General features: G+C 32.8%; 3 protein-coding genes across 6 annotated transcripts; 2 read left to right on the top strand and 1 right to left on the bottom strand.

The window, feature by feature from the left end:
• Window positions 1-31: 31 nt before the first annotated feature.
• Window positions 32-11,697, top strand: LOC126709815 (uncharacterized). Of its 2 annotated transcripts, none has more exons than XR_007649488.1 (3): window positions 32-252; window positions 7,087-7,299; window positions 11,212-11,697. XR_007649488.1 is itself a non-coding variant. In XM_050410159.1 (3 exons), the coding sequence occupies exons 1-3, from the start codon at window positions 6,229-6,231 to the stop codon at window positions 11,420-11,422; spliced, it is 1,200 nt and encodes a 399-aa protein (XP_050266116.1). In that variant the 5' UTR covers window positions 6,063-6,228; the 3' UTR covers window positions 11,423-11,697. The 2 variants fall into 2 exon arrangements, 1 of the variants encoding a protein (XP_050266116.1); XM_050410159.1 differs by lacking the exon at window positions 32-252 and adding an exon at window positions 6,063-7,086 and having other exon boundaries at window positions 7,169-7,299.
• Window positions 11,698-12,498: 801 nt separating this feature from the next.
• On the top strand, window positions 12,499-13,511 carry LOC126709049 (secoisolariciresinol dehydrogenase-like). The gene has a single exon (XM_050409128.1). The coding sequence runs from the start codon at window positions 12,805-12,807 to the stop codon at window positions 13,363-13,365; it is 561 nt and encodes a 186-aa protein (XP_050265085.1). The 5' UTR covers window positions 12,499-12,804; the 3' UTR covers window positions 13,366-13,511.
• A 110-nt stretch (window positions 13,512-13,621) lies between these two features.
• Window positions 13,622-22,721, bottom strand: LOC126709048 (bifunctional 3-dehydroquinate dehydratase/shikimate dehydrogenase, chloroplastic-like). 3 transcript variants are annotated; one of them, XM_050409124.1, is made up of 11 exons: window positions 22,427-22,721; window positions 18,104-18,212; window positions 17,549-17,767; window positions 17,407-17,448; window positions 16,656-16,996; window positions 16,242-16,305; window positions 15,651-15,759; window positions 15,143-15,292; window positions 14,904-15,052; window positions 14,653-14,815; window positions 13,622-14,176 (listed from the first exon to the last, which is right to left on the bottom strand). In XM_050409124.1, the coding sequence occupies exons 1-11, from the start codon at window positions 22,624-22,626 to the stop codon at window positions 14,133-14,135; spliced, it is 1,590 nt and encodes a 529-aa protein (XP_050265081.1). In that variant the 5' UTR covers window positions 22,627-22,721; the 3' UTR covers window positions 13,622-14,132. The 3 variants fall into 3 exon arrangements, with proteins under 3 accessions (XP_050265081.1, XP_050265082.1, XP_050265083.1); XM_050409125.1 differs by lacking the exon at window positions 17,407-17,448; XM_050409126.1 differs by lacking the exon at window positions 18,104-18,212 and having other exon boundaries at window positions 22,427-22,573.
• Window positions 22,722-23,880: the final 1,159 nt, after the last annotated feature.

Genomic DNA, 23,880 nt, shown 5'->3' with positions numbered 1-23,880 from the left:
AATGGAGATCACATTAACAACTTTAAATATGAAGGAGGGAATCTTCTTTCTGATCATAAACTCTTATGGAAACCTAGTACTAAACATTTGGATGGAAAAAATTGGGAAGTTTATGTGTTGGATTGCCCTCATGAAGAAGATGCTTTACACTTTTGCCACTTCTCCCACTTTAATAGAAGGATTGTTATTCCTAGGGGGTTGCTCGACAGTCTAAAGTCCGATGCAGAGTTAGCATTATTTATTGGGCATGAGGTCTATTTCTTTTTCTTTTTATATTAATTGTTTCTTTGGATATTTTATGATTAGGATATTACAATTTTTTTTTTCTTCTTAGATTGGGCATAATGTGGGTCGACATATAGCAAGAATTTATATAAGGTTTTGCTGGAGTATCTATCTTCTCACTCGTATATTCCAAGAGAAGTCTGGATTTGAAGAGTTGTTTTGGGCTTATACTCGCAGATGATATTATTTTCTTCTTTATCAATCTTTGGTACTATGTGTTTAAGTCATTTTAATCATTGCAAATGCATTGGTTCAATTAATTTATTTTCCCTTTTGAATTCCTAAATATATATATATATATATATATATATATAATTGGTTTAAAGAATTTTATTTTTGAAAGTAGGAATCACAAGGATGTATAATTTGGTCGTTTATTTTATTTATTATGGTCAGGAGGCCCATAAATCAAGTAAAATAATACTAATCCAAACTATTAGCATGGTATATATATACTATATACTACAATCCTAATTTAGGATTAGCTTCTTCTCAAGGAAAAAAAAACATAGGATTAGCTTTTTCCCTAGCCGTGATTGTTTGGTAAATTCACACCCAAAACTGTTAATGATACTAAAACAATTGTTGAGTGGGACCACTTCCTATGGATTGAAATACTTGAGATTATATATAGATTTTTGAATCTAAAGAAAGCATTTGAATGTACTTTGAAAGCTTTTTTTTTTTTTTTTTTTTTTTGTCTATTCTCTTTTAGACTTTTAGGCCATGTTTGGTAGAGTTGTTAAACAACTTATTTTCAGTTTTTAAATAACATTACACATATTTTCACACGTATTTTAAAAAACTACAAACAATATTACTCAAACTCCTCTACCAAATGGACCCTTAGTATTGATCAAACAAAGCCAAAAGTGGTTGAAATTTCTTTTTGTGTGGTGTCCATAATATCGTTTGAAAATCCAAATTCTTCTACCTTGGTTTTTTTCTTTGCGCTAACTTTTACTTAAAAGTTTAGTTATATGTTTTTCATGTCAAATTATAATAATGCTACACTTTGTTTCAATTATAGGAATGAAAGGGAGGCAAATCATATTGGATTAATGTTAATGACATCTGCTGGATATGACCCTCAAACAGCAATTGGCGTATTAGAGAAGTCGGGCCAAACTTTCAATAAGAATCTACTAAAAGAGGAAATGGGAGAAATGTTTGCAGTGTTCAAGAAAGTAAAAGATTACATGAATTTGAGAAGCGTGATTTATAAGAGCATGCTTGATTAATGGAAATTTAATGCTTGGTTGGTTTTTTTGTTTTGTTTTTCTTTTTAATTAAAAAAAAAAAAAAACTAATTACATGGAGAGATGCATGAATTCTTCATGGTATAACTCATTTTGGAATTATAAGTACAAGTAGAGAGATATTACTTTTGATTATATTATTCAATTTTTCTTAGGGTCTATCGTTTTGCTGAATTCTTAATTTTAGTGTGATGTACTAGTGTTTCTATGAGCCATTAAATGCTGAAATAGAATCAATTGCTCATTTTCTGGGGCCTACTATGTATTTATGTCAAGGGTCGTACAACTATAATGATCAATTTGAGGACAAACATTGATCATAGTTGTCAGGATGAATCCAGTCTGTTAACAAAATTTTTTCCTGCCAGTTGGGAATGCATTCCCTATTGAAAACCTAGACTGCTCTTCTACTATCATTGAGAAACAAAAAGTGGGTGTAGCCCAAATTCCTAGCTTTAATAGCTGCCTCTAGCATAGCTTCTTGAATGGTAACTAGTACTGGTTTTGCTGTACAGCTTGAAACTCCCTGCATAATGGTATCTCCATTCATGCTTTTGGCTTCGTAGGCAATCCCTGCTCTATTGAGTCTCTTTTGTTTGACACCAACAATTTTGATGATGAGCTGCTAAGGAACTCTAATTTTCTGATCACATCTCTTCTGATCCGTGCTTCTATAGGATGTAACAGCACAATTGCTAAAGGCTTCCTTGTACCTGCGTATAAGAGATTGAACAGTTAGAATGACCTCTAGGGGGTTGGGAGTTTTCCCTTCATGGGTTACCCAGTTTCTATGGTTCCAAATGGACCAGAGTGTAATGAACACTGTTTGTACGTAGTGCATATTTTTTGATTCCAAGTCTTTGGTCCTTGCTCTATATGGTTGGGGTCCTTTCCATTGACTGTATTTTGTATTTTGTCCAAGCCTCAAGGACACTAGCTCATGACTTGTGGATTTGATATGCTTTATCATTTTTTAAATCTCTCATTTTGGTTCATCCATGTAAACTGAAACGATTACTAGTTTCGCATATTCATTGTGTTTATAACATCACATTCCGTATGTAGAATTTGAAGTTAATTTTGTTCATAAATTTAAATTTCTAGTTTTCTTCTTGGGGAATTTTGCCTTTAAGTTTCTAGTTTTTATGAAATGATACAGTATATAGGAATTTGTTGGTTTGTTTATGAAATGAATGAAATGATACAGTATAATTTTTGTTTTGTTACAACCCATTGTCTAGTTTGGTTTTGTCTTTCTAATACTTATATTTTAATATGCACTTCCCAATAGATACCAAACCAAAAGAAACCATGGTAGTAGAGGGGGCAACTTGACTCAGCTTGGTAAAGTGGGTGCCAGATTAGTAGTAAGAAAGATGGCTAACAAACATCTTAATGCTTGTACAAAGATCACACTCCCTAGTCTGTTGTCTTGCTAATAAACCAGTAGATGCTTCTTTGGTTGGTTATGGAGCCAGTATCATAGCTTATATGCATCCAAGTATGAGAGCCATTGTAGTGGATCAGATATAAGGCCAATGTAAAAATCTCATATGCTTTTCGGTAGGCTAGTGAGGAGAAATTTGATCTTGTTATTATGTCAAATTTTAGTTTGTATGGTACAGGAGTATTAGTGGGCTTGAATTATTTGAAAATTCACGACCTGTCTGTGAATTTAAATAAGCATCCATGTAATTTTGATTTTATAAAAGAATTGTTAAAATGTCTTTTATATTGCTTATTTAACTGAAAGGTCTTTTAGTTATCCCATTTGAAAATTGTTTCAAGAAGCTTTTGGTTGAGTCCTGGCAGCATGAAGTATATGTTCTAGCTACAATTTTCTTTAATCCTTGTATGTGATCACTGTTCTAACCATTACATTTAATTCAAAAAGGCATTTACGTTAAAGATGGTAAGTGATTGGCAACATGGAAGTAATTCAAGGAATATCAAATTCTTGGTATAGAGATAGCCAACCTTAATCGTTACAATGTAGCATGACTACAAAATTTAAAGTTCAGTTTTTAGCTAATGGAAAACCTAAAAGGTGTGGGAGCAGAATCAAATTAGCAAGTCATAGTAAGGGGAACCAAAGTATATTCAAGAGCACACATAAAATACCCATCTCAATTATAAGCACAATACACAAAAGAAATTTAAAACCTTTCACACACATTCATACTTTAAAAGCACAATACACAAAAAAAATTTAAAACCATTCACACACATCCATAATAGAACAATACACAAAAGAAATTTAAAACCATTCACACACATTCATACTTTAAAAGGAGTTGAAAGACTAGTAAATCTCATTTACAATTAGAACTTCACACAATTTCCACCACGATAAACTTAAGTGTCCATAGCACATAGTACTATGAGAAGCAAACAAATTTAGACAAAACTAAACTCTTTTATCCTATATAACGGAATAAGAAAGAATCTTATTTGTGTTGAGCAGATGATGAGTCTCCTTCTTTCCAACCTTGGATATCTCTTGAACAAGAGCTAAAGGTGTATAGCCAAAAGAAACCTTAGACACAACCTCCTCTGCTATAATGTGAAATGGTAGGATACCAGAGATCACCCCAGATATGGTTGTGGGTGGCAGGGCTAGTCCAAGAGCTGCCCTTGTAGCTAAACAGGAATCACTTTTGACAATAACATCTCTAATCCCTACATCTTCTGCAAAAATAAGGCTTGTGTCCGCTGCTATTGCTTCAACTTCTAGAGCTCCAAGAGAGAAAGGAATATTTTTGCCTGCCAAATTCTAATGATTACACCTACTCTGTCTCATCAACAAGTTATCTAGGTCTTTTGATGCCTTCTTAATCAAACTCAAAATTTTACAAGCAATCTGCTTTGCCAACCCTGTAAGGATCAAACAATTAATAAGTTCCAAATAAACATAACATAACAGTGAATTAGAAATTTAGATTCATCATGCGTATCCTTCCACCACCCTTGTCTTTTTGGCAAAGAACTAACTAGCTAAAATGAATGAAATATTAATAAACCTATTACACAGATTGCATCTCTCAAAATTATACATATTATTTTTATAAAAATAAATCATTAAATAATAAGCTATTAAATGCACTTCAATTCATGCATTTGAACACTTAACAATTAACAAAAGTAAAATTGAAAATATATCTAAAACAACAAAATAAATTGAAAATATATCTACACTTTGAATATATATATATATATATATATATATATTTAAGTGAAATGGTATTCTTATGATTTTTTATCCATCATGTATACAATTTTTTTTTTTTCATAATTCGTTAAGGACAAAGTTTAGCTACAAAATTGGTTATAGCTTAAAGCTACAACATTACTCAATAAAATAATTTTTTTTTACATATTTTGAAAATCTAATCGTTGAATTGCATGTTTTTTATGCTTTTAATGCACACGTCAAATTTTGTGTCAATTAGATAGTATGAACTATATGATCTATAACCTTATATTTTACACATAATTTCAAACTTCTAAAAATTTGCAATTTAAACAATTCATTGATGACATAACCAATATCTTTAATTTTCTAGAAATTTTGTAAGCAAGGAAGATATAAGAATAAGATGTAATTCAATGGTGGATTTGTCAAAATTCACCTCGAATAAAAGGATATTGAATAAGGTTGTAGCTTTAGGTTACAATTAATTTTGTAGCTAAACTTTGTTCATTCAATAAATACCACAATGGAAATAAATAAATAACAAAAAACGTTATACGTATACAATGTTATTTTCATATGTATGTAAAATTTATATAATAATATTAAGAATATTATAACTTAATTGATCACAAATAAATCAGGGTTTAAATTCTTCCTCTTAACTAATGTTGAATTATATATATAAAATTTCTATATGATATTATAAAAATGAAAGTATCGGTCATTTTTTACAAACTTTCTTCCTATATTCCTACCTAGATGAATATTGGAGGAAGATATTTAGGCGAAAATGGCCAAATGGCCCTAAATCCTAACTATATGGTTAATAGTTTCAGTTTCTAAACTATATCATTTACTAGCATCTCGAGTCTAAGAGGCTCGATTTTAGTCTATAAATCGAGTCTCAGAGACTCGATTTCCATGTTTTGATCTGGCATTTCTTGCCCACCTGGAAATCAAGTCTCTAATACTCGATTTATATACCAAAAAAATTTGAAAAAATTCTAAGTCTCACAGTCTCTCGTACAAGCCTAAATACCAAAAAAAAATTTAAGAAATCCAGAAAGAGATCAGAGGGAGAAAGAAGACTCAGATTAGAGGGAGAAAGAAGAATCAGATCAGATAGGAGCTGAAGCAGGCCTGGGCCGTGTGTGACCTGGGACTCGCGCGGCCTGGGTCGCGCCCTGTTGCGACCTGGGTCGCGCACGGTTCTTTTCTAAAATTTTGGGGGCCTTAGCCAATTGCCTAACTCGCCTAAGGGAAGGGCCAGCCTTGGTTGAAAACACAAACACAGCGTGATGTTTGTTGGTGTGTTTTATTTTCGTGGCAAACAAGCAAAAAATAAAACTAACGGCCCGATACCAAAAGCCCTAGATTGGGTATGTAGTCCTATATAAGACATATATGGTCACAACGTCTCTCACAGACCCTCTGCGTCTTAAAGTGGCAGAGAAAACAAATTTGTTCAATATTGTTCTTAGCTTAAGGTGAATGGTAATGGGGTTTTCTTTGATAAAATTGATGGGAAGCCAGTTCATGCCAAGTAGCCATAACACGATTGCAGCAAGTAGAATTTTCAATTCGAAGATTGTTCCTTCTGTGGGGTTGGCTGGAGTAATTGGAGTGCAACATATGATTCATACATGTACAAGGAGATTTTACCACGCAAATTTTTCTCAGAAATTCCTAAACAGTGCAGCTACAACTCCTTCACTTAATTTGTGGGCACAAAGATGTCTGAGATTTTGTAAAAGAAACAAGGGTAGTTTGCTGTTTGGTGCTTTTGCTGCTTGTGTTACTCTTTCTTATGTGAGAATACAAAGAGTACCATACACAAAACAAATTCAACTTGTTACCAAAGAAACAACGGAGGAAAGGAGGGCAGAGGATCGCTGGAAGACGTTTATGGAGAGATACAAAGAAGATTTACTCCCTTTATCAGACCCTAGGAGTATTAGGGCACAATCTGTAGCTACAAATTTGATTAGAGCAATGAAGGTGGGGTTAAGGCTTGAAAAGGAGTGCAAGGTCAATGGGCATTCATGTGAGGATGGAGATTTTAGAGAGTATAGGGTACGTTGCGAGTGGGAAAGAGATAATGGAGATCACATTAACAACTTTAAATATGAAGGAGGGAATCTTCTTTCTGATCGTAAACTCTTATGGAAATCTAGTACTAAACATTTGGATGGAAAAGATTGGGAAGTTTATGTGTTGGATTGCCCTGATGAAGAAGATGCTTTACACTTCTGCCACTTCTCCCACTTTAATAAAAGGATTGTTATTCCTAGGGGGTTACTCGACAGTCTAAAGTTCGATGCAGAGTTAGCATTATTTATTGGGCATGAGGTCTGTTTCTTTTTCTTTTTATATTAATTGTTTCTTTGGATATTTTATGATTAGGATATTACAATTTTTTTTTTCTTCTTAGATTGGGCATATTGTGGGTCGACATATAGCAAGAATTTATATAAGGTTTTGCTGGAATATCTATCTTCTCACTCGTATATTCCAAGAGAAGTCTGGATTTGAAGAGTTGTTTTGGGCTTATACACGCAGATGGTATTATTTTCTTCTTTATCATTCTTTGGTACTATGTGTTTAAGTCATTTTAATCATTGCAAATGCATTGGTTCAATTAATTTATTTTCCCTTTTGAATTCCTAAATATATATATATATATATATATATATAATTGGTTTAAAGAATTTTATTTTTGAAAGTAGGAATCACAAGGATGTATAATTTGGTCGTTTATTTTATTTATTATGGTCAGGAGGCCCATAAATCAAGTAAAATAATATGAATCCAAACTATTAGCATGGTATATATACTATATACTACAATCCTAATTTAGGATTAGCTTCTTCTCAAGGAAAAAAAAACATAGGATTAGCTTTTTCCCTAGCAGTGATTGTTTGGTAAATTCACCCAAAACCGTTAATGATACTAAAACAATTGTTGAGTGGGACCACTTCCTATGGATTGAAATACTTGAGATTATATATAGATTTGTGAATCTAAAGAAAGCATTTGAATGTACTTTGAAAGCTTTTTATTTTTTTGTCTATTCTCTTTTAGACTTTTAGGCCATGTTTGGCAGAGTTGTTAAACAACTTATTTTCAGTTTTTAAATAACATTACACATATTTTCACACATATTTTAAAAAACTACAAACAATATTACTCAAACTCCTCTACCAAATGGGCCCTTAGTATTGAAATTTGGGAATTTTTGGACTTAAAAATTCAATCAAGCATTTACAATGGAAAAGTGATCAAAGTAGTTTTTCTTTCAGCTCTAATCTATTGGAATTTGGTGGAAGAATCTGGGATGGTTATTAAAATTTCTCTCATCTTTTGCAATATTGATATTGTAAACTATAAATAGTGGTAAATATGTTAGCAATTTCCCTAGTTAGCAAAAACATTACCTTAGCTGTGTGATGTTGATTGCTATTAGGGTTGTGGTCTATCATGTTGTCAAATTTGTGGGTATACATTTAGTCTATTTCGATATTGAAACCAAAAGTGTAATTGGGGATGTGATAACTATTTTTGTAACAAATTTGATTGGTAATTGGGTCTAGCAACATAGAACAAGCTCCGTTAATAAGATCTTCAGGTTATTCGGGAAGTGGAGTTTGATTAGTTTAAGATGTTGGATTAAATATATTAGTACTATTTTTTGGAGTTTTTACAAAGAAGGGAACTAATTTATTTCTCTTCTACATGATTGAAACTATTTTACTTTTTTTTTTTAAATAGAAATAGTTTCAATCTTTGACATTCACTCTTGATAATTGTATTTTATCATTAGTTTTTGGTGTAGACAAATCTCTTATTTGACTAGAAGAGACTTTAACAGTTGAATTAACTGAAACCATAGTTATTTTAAGTGATATATATATATATATATATATATATATATATATATATATATATATGTGGGTCAGTTGACCCAACCCAATTTGGTGAGGATTTTGTTATGTCCAACCCAAGTTTGCTCTAAGCCCAACCCAAAACTAAGTCCATCCCACTCTTTTTGCACACTAACCCTAATTTCCAAACTTATCTCTTACACTCACAAAACTCAAACCCAAGTTAATTTCCAATCCTCTCAGGCCCAATATGAATGCAATACCTGGAAAATCACAATGTTAACTTTTTTTAATTTTAATTTTATAAGAAAAAACCTTTATGAAAAAAAAGATCGGGCTTGGTTCTGGTCTGGGTATCCATGGGTAAAAATTCAAATAGTAATCTATATCTATATATATAATAATAGGTGAAGCTAAGAGAAACTCAAATTAGAATTCTAAATTAGAGTTCCAATTTTGTGCCATGTGTCCTAAGTTATTTATTTTTAAAGAGTATGCATGAGGTTACAAGTTAGTTAAGTACAAATGCTTAATGGGTATTAGGATCCAAGTATTCTTGATTAATGTTTTGGGTGAAGTATACCCAATCCAAACTAGGTTCAACTTCCCTAAATCCAGGTATGGGATAATGGCACAACCCAAACATGTCACAAATTTCCATGCCATGTATATGAATTCAAGAAATAAATTAAAACCATTGACCCTATCAAATAATAAACAATAGAACTTTCATCCCTAAAGAGACTTACCTTTCCATGTTTCCAATTCAAAATTTTGCTAAAAGCCCACAAGGGAATGAAGACAAGTAGCACATTCAACCGATGCAAATAGAATAAGGAAGGGAAGGCATACACAACTTAGCCAACATATGCGAGTAATCCATGTGCACTTCAACTTGCCAAATGGAAACTCCAAAAGGATAGTGCAAACAAGGAAATCCACCAGAGTTTTTATTTACAGTTTGACATAACTAGACTTGAAATGCTTGTACAACTTAAAATACCAAGAAAAGTTGCAAAGACGTCAAATGGGAAAAATTAAAGTATACTATACCTTATACTTCATTTAGGAGTTTATAAAGGAATGAAACGAGTAAATAAATGATTGAAATGAGGAAATAGTGAAATGTAAGTAATTTTGTTTTAGAACTTGGAATTAACATAAAAGAAACAAATGGCTTTTTGTTGGAGCTAGGATTCATTGGTTTTGGGCCATCTGGGTTTTCATTGTGTTTTGTTGCTAAAACAAATCACTTGGGATTTAACAGTATTTTTGTCTATTTATATGATCATTCCCCTATTCTCTCATCTTATTTCCCTCTTCTTACCCTATTTTTACTGAGTGAGTCATTATGCATGGTCACTACTAGTGCTATAGAGAATTGGTACTCTCTCTCTCCAATTCAATCTTTGGAATTGATAGAGTTTCCGGCAACATTTCATTTAGGAGATCCATAGCCACCTTTACCCGAATGTAAATTTTCCATTTTCCAATTCATTAATTTTTTTTTTTTTTTTTGTCATATATGATACGTTAGCAAAATAGTTTAGTAATTGAATGTAGTTTTCACTTTGAGATTTTGATGGCTTTGTGTGTGTTTTAAATTGATTAGTAAAGCTGTGATTTATATGTATGTATGTACACACATGTCTCTTTATGTAATTGACATGATTAAGATCTAACTCGTATATATCTATCTTCTCACTCGTATATTCCAAGAGAAGTCTGGATTTGAAGAGTTGTTTTGGGCTTATACTCACATATGGTATTATTTTCTTCTTTATCAATCTTTGGTACTATGTGTTTAAGTCATTTTAATCATTGCAAATGCATTGGTTCAATTAATTTATTTTCCCTTTTGAATTCCTAAATATATATATATATATAATTGGTTTAAAGAATTTTATTTTTGAAAGTAGGAATCACAAGGATGTATAATTTGGTCGTTTATTTTATTTATTATGGTCAGGAGGCCCATAAATCAAGTAAAATAATACTAATCCAAACTATTAGCATGGTATATATATACTATATACTACAATCCTAATTTAGGATTAGCTTCTTCTCAAGGAAAAAAAAACATAGGATTAGCTTTTTCCCTAGCTGTGATTGTTTGGTAAATTCACACCCAAAACCGTTAATGATACTAAAACAATTGTTGAGTGGGACCACTTCCTATGGATTGAAATACTTGAGATTATATATAGATTTGTGAATCTAAACAAAGCATTTGAATGTACTTTGAAAGCTTTTTATTTTTTTGTCTATTCTCTTTTAGACTTTTAGGCCATGTTTGGCAGAGTTGTTAAACAACTTATTTTCAGTTTTTAAATAACATTACACATATTTTCACACATATTTTAAAAAACTACAAACAATATTACTGAAACTCCTCTACCAAATGGGCCCTTAGTATTGATCAAACAAAGCCAAAAGTGGTTGAAATTTCTTTTTGTGTGGTGTCCATAATATCGTTTGAAAATCCAAATTCTTCTACCTTGGTTTTTTTCTTTGCGCTAACTTTTACTTAAAAGTTTAGTTATATGTTTTTCATGTCAAATTATAATAATGCTACACTTTGTTTCAATTATAGGAATGAAAGGGAGGCAAATCATATTGGATTAATGTTGATGGCATCTGCTGGATATGACCCTCAAACAGCAATTGGCGTATTAGAGAAGTCGGGCCAAACTTTCAATAAGAATCAACTAAAAGAGGAAATGGGAGAAATGTTTGCAGTGTTCAAGAAAGTAAAAGATTACATGAATTTGAGAAGCGTGATTTATAGGAGCATGCTTGATTAATGGAAATTTAATGCTTGGTTGGTTTTTTTGTTTTGTTTTTCTTTTTAATTAAAAAAAAAAAAAAACTAATTACATGGAGAGATGCATGAATTCTTCATGGTATAATTCATTTTGGAATTATAAGTACAAGTAGAGAGATATTACTTTTGATTATATTATTCAATTTTTCTAAGGGTCTATCATTTTGCTGAATTCTTAATTTTAGTGTGATGTACTAGTGTTTCTATGAGCCATTAAATGCTGAAATAGAATCAATTGCTCATTTTCTGGGGCCAGATTATTTTTGTAATTCATTTGAAACTAATTTTTTTTTTCCTCTACTACCCGGTTGGTTCTTTTCTAAAATTTTGGGACCTCCTTCCACTTGGGGGCCTTAGAGGCAATTGCCTAACTCACCTAAGGGAAGGGCTGTGTGATAGTGAAGGTTTTATAGTGTTTACAAGTGATTATTTCAACTAATATCACATCATTATATACCCACTGGAACTAGCTTTTTGTTTTTTCCTGTTGTCCTGCACTTTTTCTGTATTCATTGTTTGTTGTGTTGAATAAAATAATGGTATTTCTGTGCCATTCCTATAATCCTATAGTCAAAGATGCTTATTAGGCATAAACAATGGCTAGTCTAAAAGAAAAAAATGAGACATTTTGACCTGGAGGGATCAGGCTGTATCTAACCTCTACAACCAGTATAAAACCTAGAATCCACTAATGAAGAAGCTTAAATTCACAAGTGGAAAATTTATTTATTTATTTTATTTTATTTTAAATTTTTTTTTTACAAAATAATTATGGAAACACGCCTAAGGGCCAAGAGGCCTTACAACCATACTATTAATCTCTAGGCTTAGCTAAACAAAGAGATAAACAAGTACACACTTAAATCACATGAAAGTGAGCTTAATCTCATGTGATTGGCCAAGATTCTCATTGATTGCACTCTCCCAAAATACATGGGTCAGCGTTCTTGCACCATTATGCTAACCAAACATTCTCAAAAAAATCCAGAATTTGTAAATGTGATCAAATGGTATATGTTGGACCATGAAATTTTCCAACTTTCTTTGATTAATGAATCCACCCAAGTTGGGATCGTTTTGGTTTGATGCTTAAAACCCTTTCTTATGTTATAACATAGCAAACTAGAAGGCAAGGTAGCATTGATAACTGGAGGAGCAAGTGGCATAGGAAAGGCAACTGTAGCAAAATTTATCAACAATGGTGCTAAAGTTGTTATTGCTGATATCCAACATCAACTTGGCCAACACACTGCAAAAGAGCTTGGAACCAATGCTACTTTTGTTGCCTGTGATGTCACTAAAGAGTCTGACATATCCAACGCTGTTGATTTTACCATCTCTAAGTACAACCAACTTGATATCATGTACAACAATGCAGGGGTGCCCTGCAAAACTCCCCCAAGCATTGTGGACCTTGATCTGGCAGTTTTTGATAAAATCATGGACATCAATGTGCGGGGAGTCATGGCTGGGATCAAACATGCATCACGTGTGATGATCCCATGTCAAACTGGATCAATTCTCTGCACAGCTAGTGTTACAGGACTAATGGATGGGTTAGCACAGCACACATATTGTGTGTCCAAATTTGCTGTTATAGGCATTGTTAAGTCTGTGGCTGCAGAGCTATGCAAGTATGGAATCCGGGTGAATTGTATATCACCATTTGCCATTCCAACTAAGTTTGTAATGGATGAAATGAGTCAGGTTTTTCCTGGTGTAGATGATCGACAGCTTGTGGAAGTGGTTACTAATGCTGGTGTTTTGGAGGGAACTAGTTGTGAACCCAATGATGTAGCTAATGCTGCGCTCTATCTTGTTTCTGATGATGCCAAGTATGTTAGTGGGCATAATTTGGTATTAGATGGAGGCTTTACATCTTTTAAGCATTTGGGGTTTCCTGCACCAGATGAAATGCAGTAAAAATTTGAACAGAGAAACTAGAAACAAAAATTTGCGAGTATGAGGAGCACAAATGAATGTATTCACATCCATTCCTTTTAATTGACTCTAGTTTACATGTCCAAGCATTCTACCTCTAGAGAGAATTCAAGCATGGATTGTTTCAAGTTGACTCTCAGCATTAAAGCTAATCTTTCATGGTGTATGCAAAAACCAACCTCATCCCTTAAGTAACATTGTTTAGAGTGATGCACATAGAGAGTTGAGTTCAAGTCGGTGACCTGCTAAGTTTCAGAAAGCAATATATATGGCTTAAGCAATAAAATACATGTACTGCCTATATATGTTCATTCAAAACTAACTGTGCTTAACAAACAATAGCATTAGTCCTGTCTTGCACAAGCATGAGAAGAAATTCATGGAACACAGCTGAACATCCATCAAACAAATATTACTCAAAAAAAAAAAAAAAAAGTGACACAATTTGGAGCACCTGGTAATTCTAACAAACACATGGCCAAAAAATCTTTCTTTTATTTTTTGGTCTCAACCTATCCTATCTATAATCTTAAGAGCCTTGTCCTTGCATGCAACTTCATCAGAGTGGGGGGCCTTTGGATTGACTAGCTGATGACGGTGTTCGAGCTCCAAGTAGGACAACCTCAAACAAACCATGTGAGCTAAGCTAGAGTGCATCTTCACAGATTTATTACTTCAATACCGCAGAAGAAGTGACAAAGTAGTATATATATTAACAAATTTGTTCTTGGCTTGATCGGTTAGAAGCATCAAAATTGTGCTAGAACAAGCTTGCGCATGAAATCTTCTGGAGCTGAAAAGCAATTCAAACAAAATAAAGATTAATGCTCCTGCTGTTAGAATTTAACCAAAAGAAATGAATCTTACATGTGAACAAATTCAACAATAATACATTGAAGAATAAAAAGTTTAAACCTATGGAGAATGATTCTCTCCATTTCCTTTGACATTAAGAGAGCCTATTTCATGGCTTAGCAAAAAAAAAAAGAGAGCCTATTTCATGATGAAGATTTAGTTTATATGCATCTAAGGTTTACATGTTACCATATCATTTAAATTTTTTTCATTCTACCAAATAAGAAATGATATCTTATTTTAAATGACTTGGTATCTTATTCACCTTTAGATTTTTGAAATACCATGTCTTCAACCTTAAAATGGACCGTCTCCATTTCAAAGTAAATGGATTGGTAAAAATTACTAAAAAAAATAAAACCCCTTTTGTTAAATTAATAAATCAATGGTTTGACATAAGAGGAGGACTGATACCTAAGCCACCGGTGAAGAGTCTGAATTGGCCTAGGGCCTGTCTGATAAACATCTCCACTCCACTCACTACGATGGCCCCAACCTCTGCAGCCTCTTGTAAGAGCCGTGTATTTCTAGGTGTATAAACCGCATCAAAAACCAGCTCATATGCTCTCAAGGTCTCCTAAAGAAGCATGACAAGAGGCAATACATTATTCAATGTGTTCTTCTGAGTTATTACCTATTTGCTCAGAGAGAGTGAGAGAGAAAACCTTTGAGACAGGAGTTTGATCAGTATTTGGCTCCATTCCAATAGCAGAAGCATTTGCAAGGATCATTCCCTCCTGAGGGCAGAATCTTTTTAAGCATTCATATGGTAGAGCTTCCCCTGAAACTGCATCTGCAAGCAACTTTGCTCTCTCTTTTCAAAAGAGAAATGTCAAGATTAGAGACAAGAAAGCTGATCTTCAATTGTAATACTAAAAAGGAGAGAAAAATATTGCCTTATTACCATAATTCCGGTTGAATATGACAACCTGAGCACCTCTACTTTTAGCACCAAAAGCAAGTGCTCTTCCTGCACCTCCTGCTCCAACCAATACAAATGTTTTCCCAGCTAGAGGAGAAGTACGTAATGCTTCTCCATTGGCAACTCGTCTCTCTGTCCAGACAAAATAAACATAAGTAATTCTATCTAGACACCACTTGATATAATTGTCTATTCTTTTACCTATACTATCATTATACATGGTCGTCCATCAAGTAATCATCCATTTCAGGTTGCTGGTAATTCTGTTTAAAAACATCAAATTATTAATGGTATTGCAAAACAAAAAAGTAAAGGTGATGAACCCTGTAACAAACAAAGCAATCAAGTACTCCATTCTCCCCAAAACAATATACATTTATATTCCTGGCCCGAGTAGTACTCAACTTTAAATGATATACAAAGAATTAGAAAGATACATACAGCTATCGTCTAAATAATCAAGAAAGTAACACTTCAATTATCACAGTACCTCTTAATGCATCCTCTATTGCAGTGATAGAAGCCTCACAATCTGTGTTATAACCGATCAGCTTCCCATCAATAGGCCTCCTTACAATAGTATTTACAGCTCCTATAGACTGATTGAGAAAGCATACCACAATTTAGAAGCTTATATAAACATGACCCTACAATTAACACAGCAATAAAAAAAGTAGTGTGCCTTGAAGCTGAAACCCTAAAGTATCGTTATTAATATCTGATATCTAGGCCTCCATAGAAGATTTGTTAATGTCAACTTCTGGATTTTAATAATCCCAATTACTCAGCTGAGTTGTATATATCTAATACACCTTCATTCCAGGTCTTGTGCCATTGTCATTGTCTGGTGCTCAAGACAGACTTGGATTAGTGGAATTACAGTAATGTAACAAAGGATCATAAGTAGTTTACTTATTTGACATAAAAAATTTTCATTATATATGGCCAGATATATAGCAAATATATGTAGGGATTGTTGTTAAAGGAACACAGTCAACAAACCTATAGCAATGTTTTAAAAGTTTTTTCCTCTTGTTCAGGTAGCAGTTCAAAAAGTGTTTATATTACCAAGTTTACTGACCTTAGCCAGTGGATGTACTTCATCACAACACCCAACTGCAGCTTCTTTGTGTGGGATTCCAACACTACAAGTTTCATCGAATAAAGGGAAAAAAACCTTACATTAGAGAAAAAAGCATTGGGATTGTACCAAACAAGCACAATTTATACATTTGGCCAATGCAAAAGTGTGCACCATGATTTTTGAGAAAGCAAATGCCTAATGTGACAGTTGATACCCACAAACTAAAGAGAATATTGAGCCTGTTATGAATGGAGAACAGGAAGCGTACATAAGTCATAGAAGTATCTGATACTCTAGGTGATAACATTATTTAGAACAAGTTTTTTGAAGGAGTCAGTTGCAAAATAACCTTACAAGACAAGCAATGGGATGATCCTCTTCTTTTTCTTTTATGAAAGAGTGGCTGCATACCTGAAACCTGCGAAGTCAGTGCCTGTATAGGTTCTAAAGAATTCCTTGATATCATCGACCAGCATGGGAACATAAATTCCATTATATCCTGTGTGTCTAAAGGCAGGGTTGTGCAGAATAGGACCCTTGCTATGACCTACTGGATTTGAAATGAGTCCAAAAACTTTTGTATCTGCATTCAAGTATTCAAGTTTGTAAACATGTTTAAGGCTGACTAAAGTTGGCAACCCAGGTACTGATTTTCCTTCCAGAGATCCATACACTAAAAATCCACCAAATTTAGGACCCAATAGTTGGCTTATTAGACCTCTGCTACCCACTGCAATAGCAATTAATGGCACCTGGAGATACACATAGAAGTAGTAAATGACTAATGTTGTTTATACTATAGAAAGAAAACTGAATTAATTTAATTTGAAAAAATAAGTAGAAAGAAGAATATCTGATATTCCTTTATGCCTGAAAAACTTTTGAAAACAAAGAAAGTACTAGAGGTGCAGGATGAATTCTAACTCTGCTTTTTAGTTTTTGCGTTTAAGGTTGTTTTGAAATGCTGCATTGTAGTGTTCTAGAGACCATGTTATATCTTAAGCCATGAGTCTTTCTAACAAATGCTACTTTTTAGTGTTACATTGTTTTAGGAAACATATAATACCAATACAGAACAGAATTTATCACAGCAAACACAAGAAAGAAACTACAGACCATTAAAGAATGTTACAATGAATACTTGGAGAATGTCACAACTAACATATAATGAATACTTGCAAATTTGTGATGTCCTCGTGAAAATCTGCGCCCCATTAAGAATGTCACAACTAATACGAGGAAAGCAATACGTAACTTAATATGCATGCTGTTGAATTTGTGACATCAATTGTATAAACAAATACCTGGCAATGAGCAAGCATCTGGAAAACCGGTGCCAAATCTGTGATATAATCCACATCAATAACAAGCTTAATAACATCTGCTCCAGTTGATTGCATACATGCAATCAGATTACCAAGTCTTTCATTTGAAGGTTTCCCACCATTCACAAAGCTTGAGACAATTATTTTGCTATTGGCACGCTTGTACATGCATTCAGCCATGCCAATATCAGAAGCCACCTGAAATTTTTCACTTTAGTTGGGAGTATTAAAGAAAACAACAAAGCTAAATGAACTTTAGATATAGTTATATATGGCAAAAACAAATATTCGGACCAAATTTCAATGTACTAGTTTGGGTTTTCAACACTATATATGTCTTACATATTAACACAAATGAAGACAGATGTTTAAGACTTAAGATTTTCATTATGAACCCGAAATTAAAAATATAAAATAGTGTAGAGTGTACTTCTTGTCGTAGTTATGACAGTTATATAAGGACAAGTGGATAAGTAATACTTTATAGTTTATATTCCAAAGGGAGGAGGGGTTTGAAAAAAAAGGGATGACTACCTCAAAATCCATTTCAACGAATTCAACATCTAATTCAAGAGCCAGTCTCAGTACTTGCATGCAGGTAGTCTTGCATTCTCCTTTGCCTGAAGTCCTTGATGATTTGAGCCTGTGAATGGCAATTGTGGTAAATATCAAGGAATTTTTATCCACCTAATTGTTACTCTTAATAGTTACTAGTTAGTACTGCTATTATTATAGCACTAATTTGAACATGTTTGGTTTACTTCTTTATTCTTACTTTCCTTGTTATTGTCAAAATGAACTCCGAGTTTTAAAATTCTTAGAAGTTCTTTAATTTAAAGGGTGCTACACCATTTCATAAATCGTGTGTGCTTGAATTATATTTGTTAATATTTTGTAGGGAACACTATTTTGCTGAAAAAAATGTCATTTAAGATCTTTTTTTTTCTTTTCTTGTGAATAATTATAAAGAATCCTCTCATATGCATTCTTTAATCTAGTATGGTCTCTCCAATATTTGATTTTGGTGGGTTTTTTTTTTTTTGTTTTTTTTGTTTTTGTTTTTGTTTTTGATTTTTGTGTTTTACCTCCTCACTTTTGGCTACATTGAGCTAGAGAAGAAACCTCATATTGGAATTGAGCTATCCGGACATGCCACTAAGCTATGAGACCCTTGAAGTGAATTGTTGGCTTTTTGGCATGGTGATCAAGACCCATTCAATTTGAACTTTGAAGTACACTCACTACAGGTTTTTTTTTTTTTTTTGAAATTTGAGAAATGGGCTGCTGCTACCCATCCATTGTGGGTGGGGAAAAAATCTTGGGCACAAGATAACATCTCGTGGGTGGGGGTACACTCACTAAAGTAATCTATTTGCCCATCAAAAAGCAAAGTTTTACTAATGAGTTCCTTTCAGCCTGAAATTATCTCAGAAATTTTAGTGCTTTTTTAATAAGGTAATTTTAGTTTCTAAGATATTACAATCATTAAGAAACCTATAAAATGCCATAATGTGATATGAAATAAACTTGACAATGTCACATGGCTTGATTACAATATGGTGGACCCAAATATGAATCAATAATTTTGAAAAGTCCTTTAATTCACATAAATGTCATCACTCATCATCAATCAAACAAGAAAAATGCTCATCACTCATCAGCAATCAAACAAGAAAAATGTTAAAGGAAACAAACTATTTTACAAACTGTTGATGTAATGAAAGGTTATTAGTAAGTAAAAAAATGATGTTAATGGTGAGACCAAATAATAACCCTTAAAAATTTGTTATTTCAACAGTTTATAAAAATATTGTAAAATAATTTGTGACTATAGTATTACTCATCAAACAAATCTAACCAAAAGTCTTGTAATTTAATTAACATTTCCTATTACCGCACATCCTTGGTGCGGTGGTTACTCTACAAGTATAAGTGTTTGTGCGGTGTGGGGGGTAAGGACTGGGGTTCAAGTATCCAGAAATGAGTTTTACACATATATACACTTAGATTAGGTTAGAGTAGAATTCTATCTTATAAAAAAAAAAAAAAAAAAAAACACAAATAATTTCATTCCATTATAACTATCAAATTATAAATAGATAAATAAAGTAAAAACAATCTAGTCAAACCAAAATGCTATGTAACTTGCATTATTTTGGTAAAGTCTATAAATTTATATATCTTCTTTGAAAACGTCAAAATATGTCACACTTATTAATTATTGGGTTGGGCCAGAGTGCCGCAGATAGACCCAAAAAACCAAAAACAGAATAGAAAACACGTGGAGAACGAAAATATGGAAAAGATGTACTTGTCAAACCCAGGAAAGCTGTGGATCTCTAGAACATTGTCCAAACTACGTGTTTTATGTTGTTTGTATGGTTGCAGGTCAGTTTGGTAGTGATAAGCTATTTATGGCTCAGGCTCAGCTACACGTCTCAGTCCCCACAGTCTTGGAGTGTTGGACCACATCTACTTTCCCCTCTTCCGGTAGGGAAACAAAATTTTTTTTCATTAATCATTTTTAATAGATAATTATAGTTTTTTTCAAAATAAAATAAGCTAACTCACTATATTGTAATAATTATTTAAATAAATTACACTAACATCTACTAAAGTTTTGGAAAATGTTAGAATTTAGAAACCCCCTTCAATTTTCAAAAAAAGTATTTAACCACTTGAGGCTATTTTTTTTTTCTTTCTTATCATATAATCAATTTGGTTAATAAGTATCATTTTGGATGGAAAATGGATTTAAAAAAATATGTATTTGATTCAATTTGTAATGGATATAAATAGTCATAAGGGATTATTTGTTGTATAAATCAAATAAAACATGGGATGCAGTGTCATTTATAAAAATAGGAGGATATTTTTTATTTTTCAAAATTTAAGGGAGATTATTTTAATGATGAAATATTTTTAAATTTTACATTAATCCCACATAATTTAATCTTAATGGATACAGTTCTAAGTAATACCAATAAATTTCTACATCTTTTTTTTTTATGCTAAATTTCTACTTCTTAAGTGTGCATTTGGGAGATCTTATTTTCATTGGAATATTGAGTTTTATTTATTTATTTATTAAGTAAAAGTACAATTATATCTAAAAAAAATAAAATTTAAGAAATTGTAGATAAACTAGAAATAAACTAAAAAAAGTTTTGGCAAACTAGCACTAAGAAAAAAAATTTAATAATATTCTTAAACTTAATAATAATAATAATTTTTTAAAAGTGCAATAGCCCCCCACACTGGACATATCTACTTAATAATAACTAGTTGATGAGAAAGCCAGTGTTGGCATTCATATCAATGTTCACAGTCTAATTAATCATGAATTGGTTGTCGGTCCAATTAAAATTTGGGAACTTTACTCAACATTGTTCCCACGGCCACGGGTCGTCCGTTGCTTATTGTACGAGTTATATGATTAAGATGTGAATCTCACCTATATGTATGCACGTGATTCGCATCCAAAAAAGCTAGATGATAACTATACACTTGGTAAGAATTGCATCTTTTTGAGATACGATCACTGACATAATTTTACATATATAGGTACGACGGGGCCAACAAAAATTAGGTTTGTCAATTGAAAAGTAGGCAATCAAACAAAAGTACCATGTCCTATCTAAAGGGCCATTATATGTAAGTTATTTTGAAAGGAGACCACCTCACTTCAATTCCATGTGATTGAACTCACTGCCAAAAAAACAAAGTTGTACCACTTAACCGACGTTGGATGAAGACGAAGGAAGTAGTTTTGGAGGTACCTAAATCTCTTCGAATATTTGATTACTTTTGATTATGTACAGTCCTTCTATTCCACACATACTGAGTTATAGAGAGGAATTTCTTGAGAGTAGCTCTAAAATGCTGGCAAGAAAATTCGAATTCAGGATCTCATGAATATCATGAGACTTAGGATTCACTTAGTCAAGCCCTTAGAGTTTTGTGTATTAACAGTTAAACACTGTACTAGGGGAAAGTCACAAAGAATTGTATTTAAATCTATAGATTTAAAGAGCCAAATCTGTCATATCACAAGGGATTTAGCTTCTCTATTGATTCCTGCAGATTAGATCAAAAAGCTCATTTGAAAAGTTCCCTTATTACACATGCAAATTAAAAGGTGGCATAGGGGACAATAGTGTGGCAATAAGTGTTTTGAGTTGGCTTATTGTTCAACTGGAATCAATTTCTCTGGGTTTTTTCTTCTCTTTTTACTTTCTTTTTCTTTTCTCTGCTAAATAGTCTAGACTAGTTTGAGTTAATTGTAAAAAGAAAATAATTAATAAAATGGTTTTGAACATCATAATTGATAAAAATCTTATGTCCCAATCTGAGTTTTCATTTTATACTCTACCAGCTGATATTATTTTAAATTTTGGTTACTATGAGTGGAGTATACCTTTCATTGGTTGGATAGAAGATTTTTATTCATTCATTAAAGGTGACAAGCTTCTGAACAAAAGAAGATCTTTTATATTTAGCAGATTGTGACATTATGTTTTTCATGAGCAGAGATTTTCCTCACTTGATTTGAATGGAGAAGGTCCATTTGATGATATAAGGATATTTCTTTGCTGGATATATATATTTTTTTGCTGGAGATGATATTAGGATATGGTGGTTTAAAAATCTAAAAGTGAATATAATATCATATTATATAAAATCATCCTTACATAGTAGAAGGAGAATAAAATTTTAAATGAAGCAATATCAAAAGGGACATTTTTTTAGGCAAATGAAGAGGAGGAGCCTTTTCAAATACTGTGGGAGAGAATTGGAGGTGACAAAATAGATGGAGACCTATACTATTGTGGGAGAAGTATGAGTAAGAGGTGCTACCTGTAAGAGACTATGGCTGGCAAAGCTCTTTGTTTGATGAGCTTCTCAACCTCAGAAGTGTGGGAGAATGACATGGAATCTATGCAAAGCTCCACAAGGTCTGCACCTTCTGCCTTGGCTTTCTCCATTGAAGCCAGCATTTCTTCCATGGTCTCACATTGTAGTTGTGTGCACACTAGCAGGTTTTTCTTGAATGCCATTATTATTTGAGATGGATGATAGAAAGACAAAGATAGAGAAAGTGAGAGAAGTGAGAAATTGAGAGAGAAATTTTAGAACCTCACTAGCCACCAATGAGCAAGCTTGTTAATTTATAGCAGAGGGAAAATTCTTAGATAGTCCCGGAGTATAGTGAAATGATGTTCCCTCCTCTCACATATGGTGGACCCCACCATGAATTTAATAAGCGGAACCTACCATGAATGTGAGAGAAGGGAGCACCATTTTCCGTGCTCCAGGAGTACCTAAGAATTACTCATAGCAGAGATGTCACTGCAACGTAAAAAAAACTAACAATGATTCGATTCAACTAAAAATAATATTTTATAAATAGGAATAGGCCACATGGCACAGAACATATTTCACCTCACCCTTGAGGTCACCTAGGGCTAAGATTTCCACTTGCGCACATTGTTTCAAGTTTTTTTGTGTTACACTCATATTGCTAGTAGAATACACATATTTTGTCTATATAAATTGACAGTCCCTTATTTATTTTTATACAATTTTTATATACAATAAGACCGTGTTTGAGAGGGGCTGTTGGTCTCTATTCACCCAGCATGAGTTTCAGAGAGCTATTAGAATATAAGCGTAATGAGCTTAATTAGGCCAGTTGTTCTAATTTTGTTTTTGGTATTGCACTCATATTTTATTTGCTAGTAGAGCACACATATCCTGTTTATATAAATAACAGTCCTTTATATATTTTTAATACACAATAAGAATATGTCTTTAACAAGGAAATTAAATAAAGCAAGCAATAGTATCAAATATAAGGAAAGTGAATTTTTTTATAAAATAGAAAGAAAAAGAAAAAGAAAAAAAGAAGAAGCTAGTGAGGTAGACATTGTGGGGCACAATGATATTGGTAGGGACAATTGTTGTTTAATTGAAGAAAGAACTTGGAGTTTGATTGAAAAACAGAAAGGCGTGCTAAACATTGTGGGAGCAATGGTGGGGGAACCCTAACATGGCAGGCAGCCAAGGTAATAATAAGAGCAGTGGAATGACCACAAACCTTGGAACTCTTTTTCTAATCCAACGTGACAACATGGGTAGGTATAGAATCTCAATGAATAAAAACCTATAAGACATTAAGACCTCCGATACTATTTTATAATATAGATCACTTTATTGGTTGACATCAATTTTGAAGGCCACAATTGTGTTTCTGTCTTTGGCACTTCTATGCCCTTAATTAACGTGCTGTATAGCTAATGTAATAGTATCTA

This window comes from Quercus robur, chromosome 12 (assembly GCF_932294415.1).
Source record: "Quercus robur chromosome 12, dhQueRobu3.1, whole genome shotgun sequence".
In the NCBI taxonomy this organism is placed as follows: Eukaryota; Viridiplantae; Streptophyta; class Magnoliopsida; order Fagales; family Fagaceae; genus Quercus; species Quercus robur.
This window is presented reverse-complemented; position numbering and strand designations above follow the sequence as displayed.

Excerpts from the sequence above, each read along its gene's own strand:
- LOC126709815 (XM_050410159.1), top strand. The coding sequence starts at position 6,229 with ATGGTAATGGGGTTTTCTTTGATAAAATTGATGGGAAGCCAGTTCATG. Across the intron at positions 7,087-7,168 it reads CATTATTTATTGGGCATGAG|ATTGGGCATATTGTGGGTCG; the intron begins GTCTGTTTCTTT and ends TTTTCTTCTTAG. Across the intron at positions 7,300-11,211 it reads TGGGCTTATACACGCAGATG|GAATGAAAGGGAGGCAAATC; the intron begins GTATTATTTTCT and ends TTTCAATTATAG.
- LOC126709049 (XM_050409128.1), top strand. The coding sequence starts at position 12,805 with ATGTACAACAATGCAGGGGTGCCCTGCAAAACTCCCCCAAGCATTGTG.
- LOC126709048 (XM_050409124.1), bottom strand. The coding sequence starts at position 22,626 with ATGGCATTCAAGAAAAACCTGCTAGTGTGCACACAACTACAATGTGAG. Across the intron at positions 15,053-15,142 it reads CATATTCAACCGGAATTATG|AGAGAGCAAAGTTGCTTGCA; the intron begins GTAATAAGGCAA and ends TCTTTTGAAAAG. Across the intron at positions 14,816-14,903 it reads ATCAAACTCCTGTCTCAAAG|GAGACCTTGAGAGCATATGA; the intron begins GTTTTCTCTCTC and ends ATGCTTCTTTAG.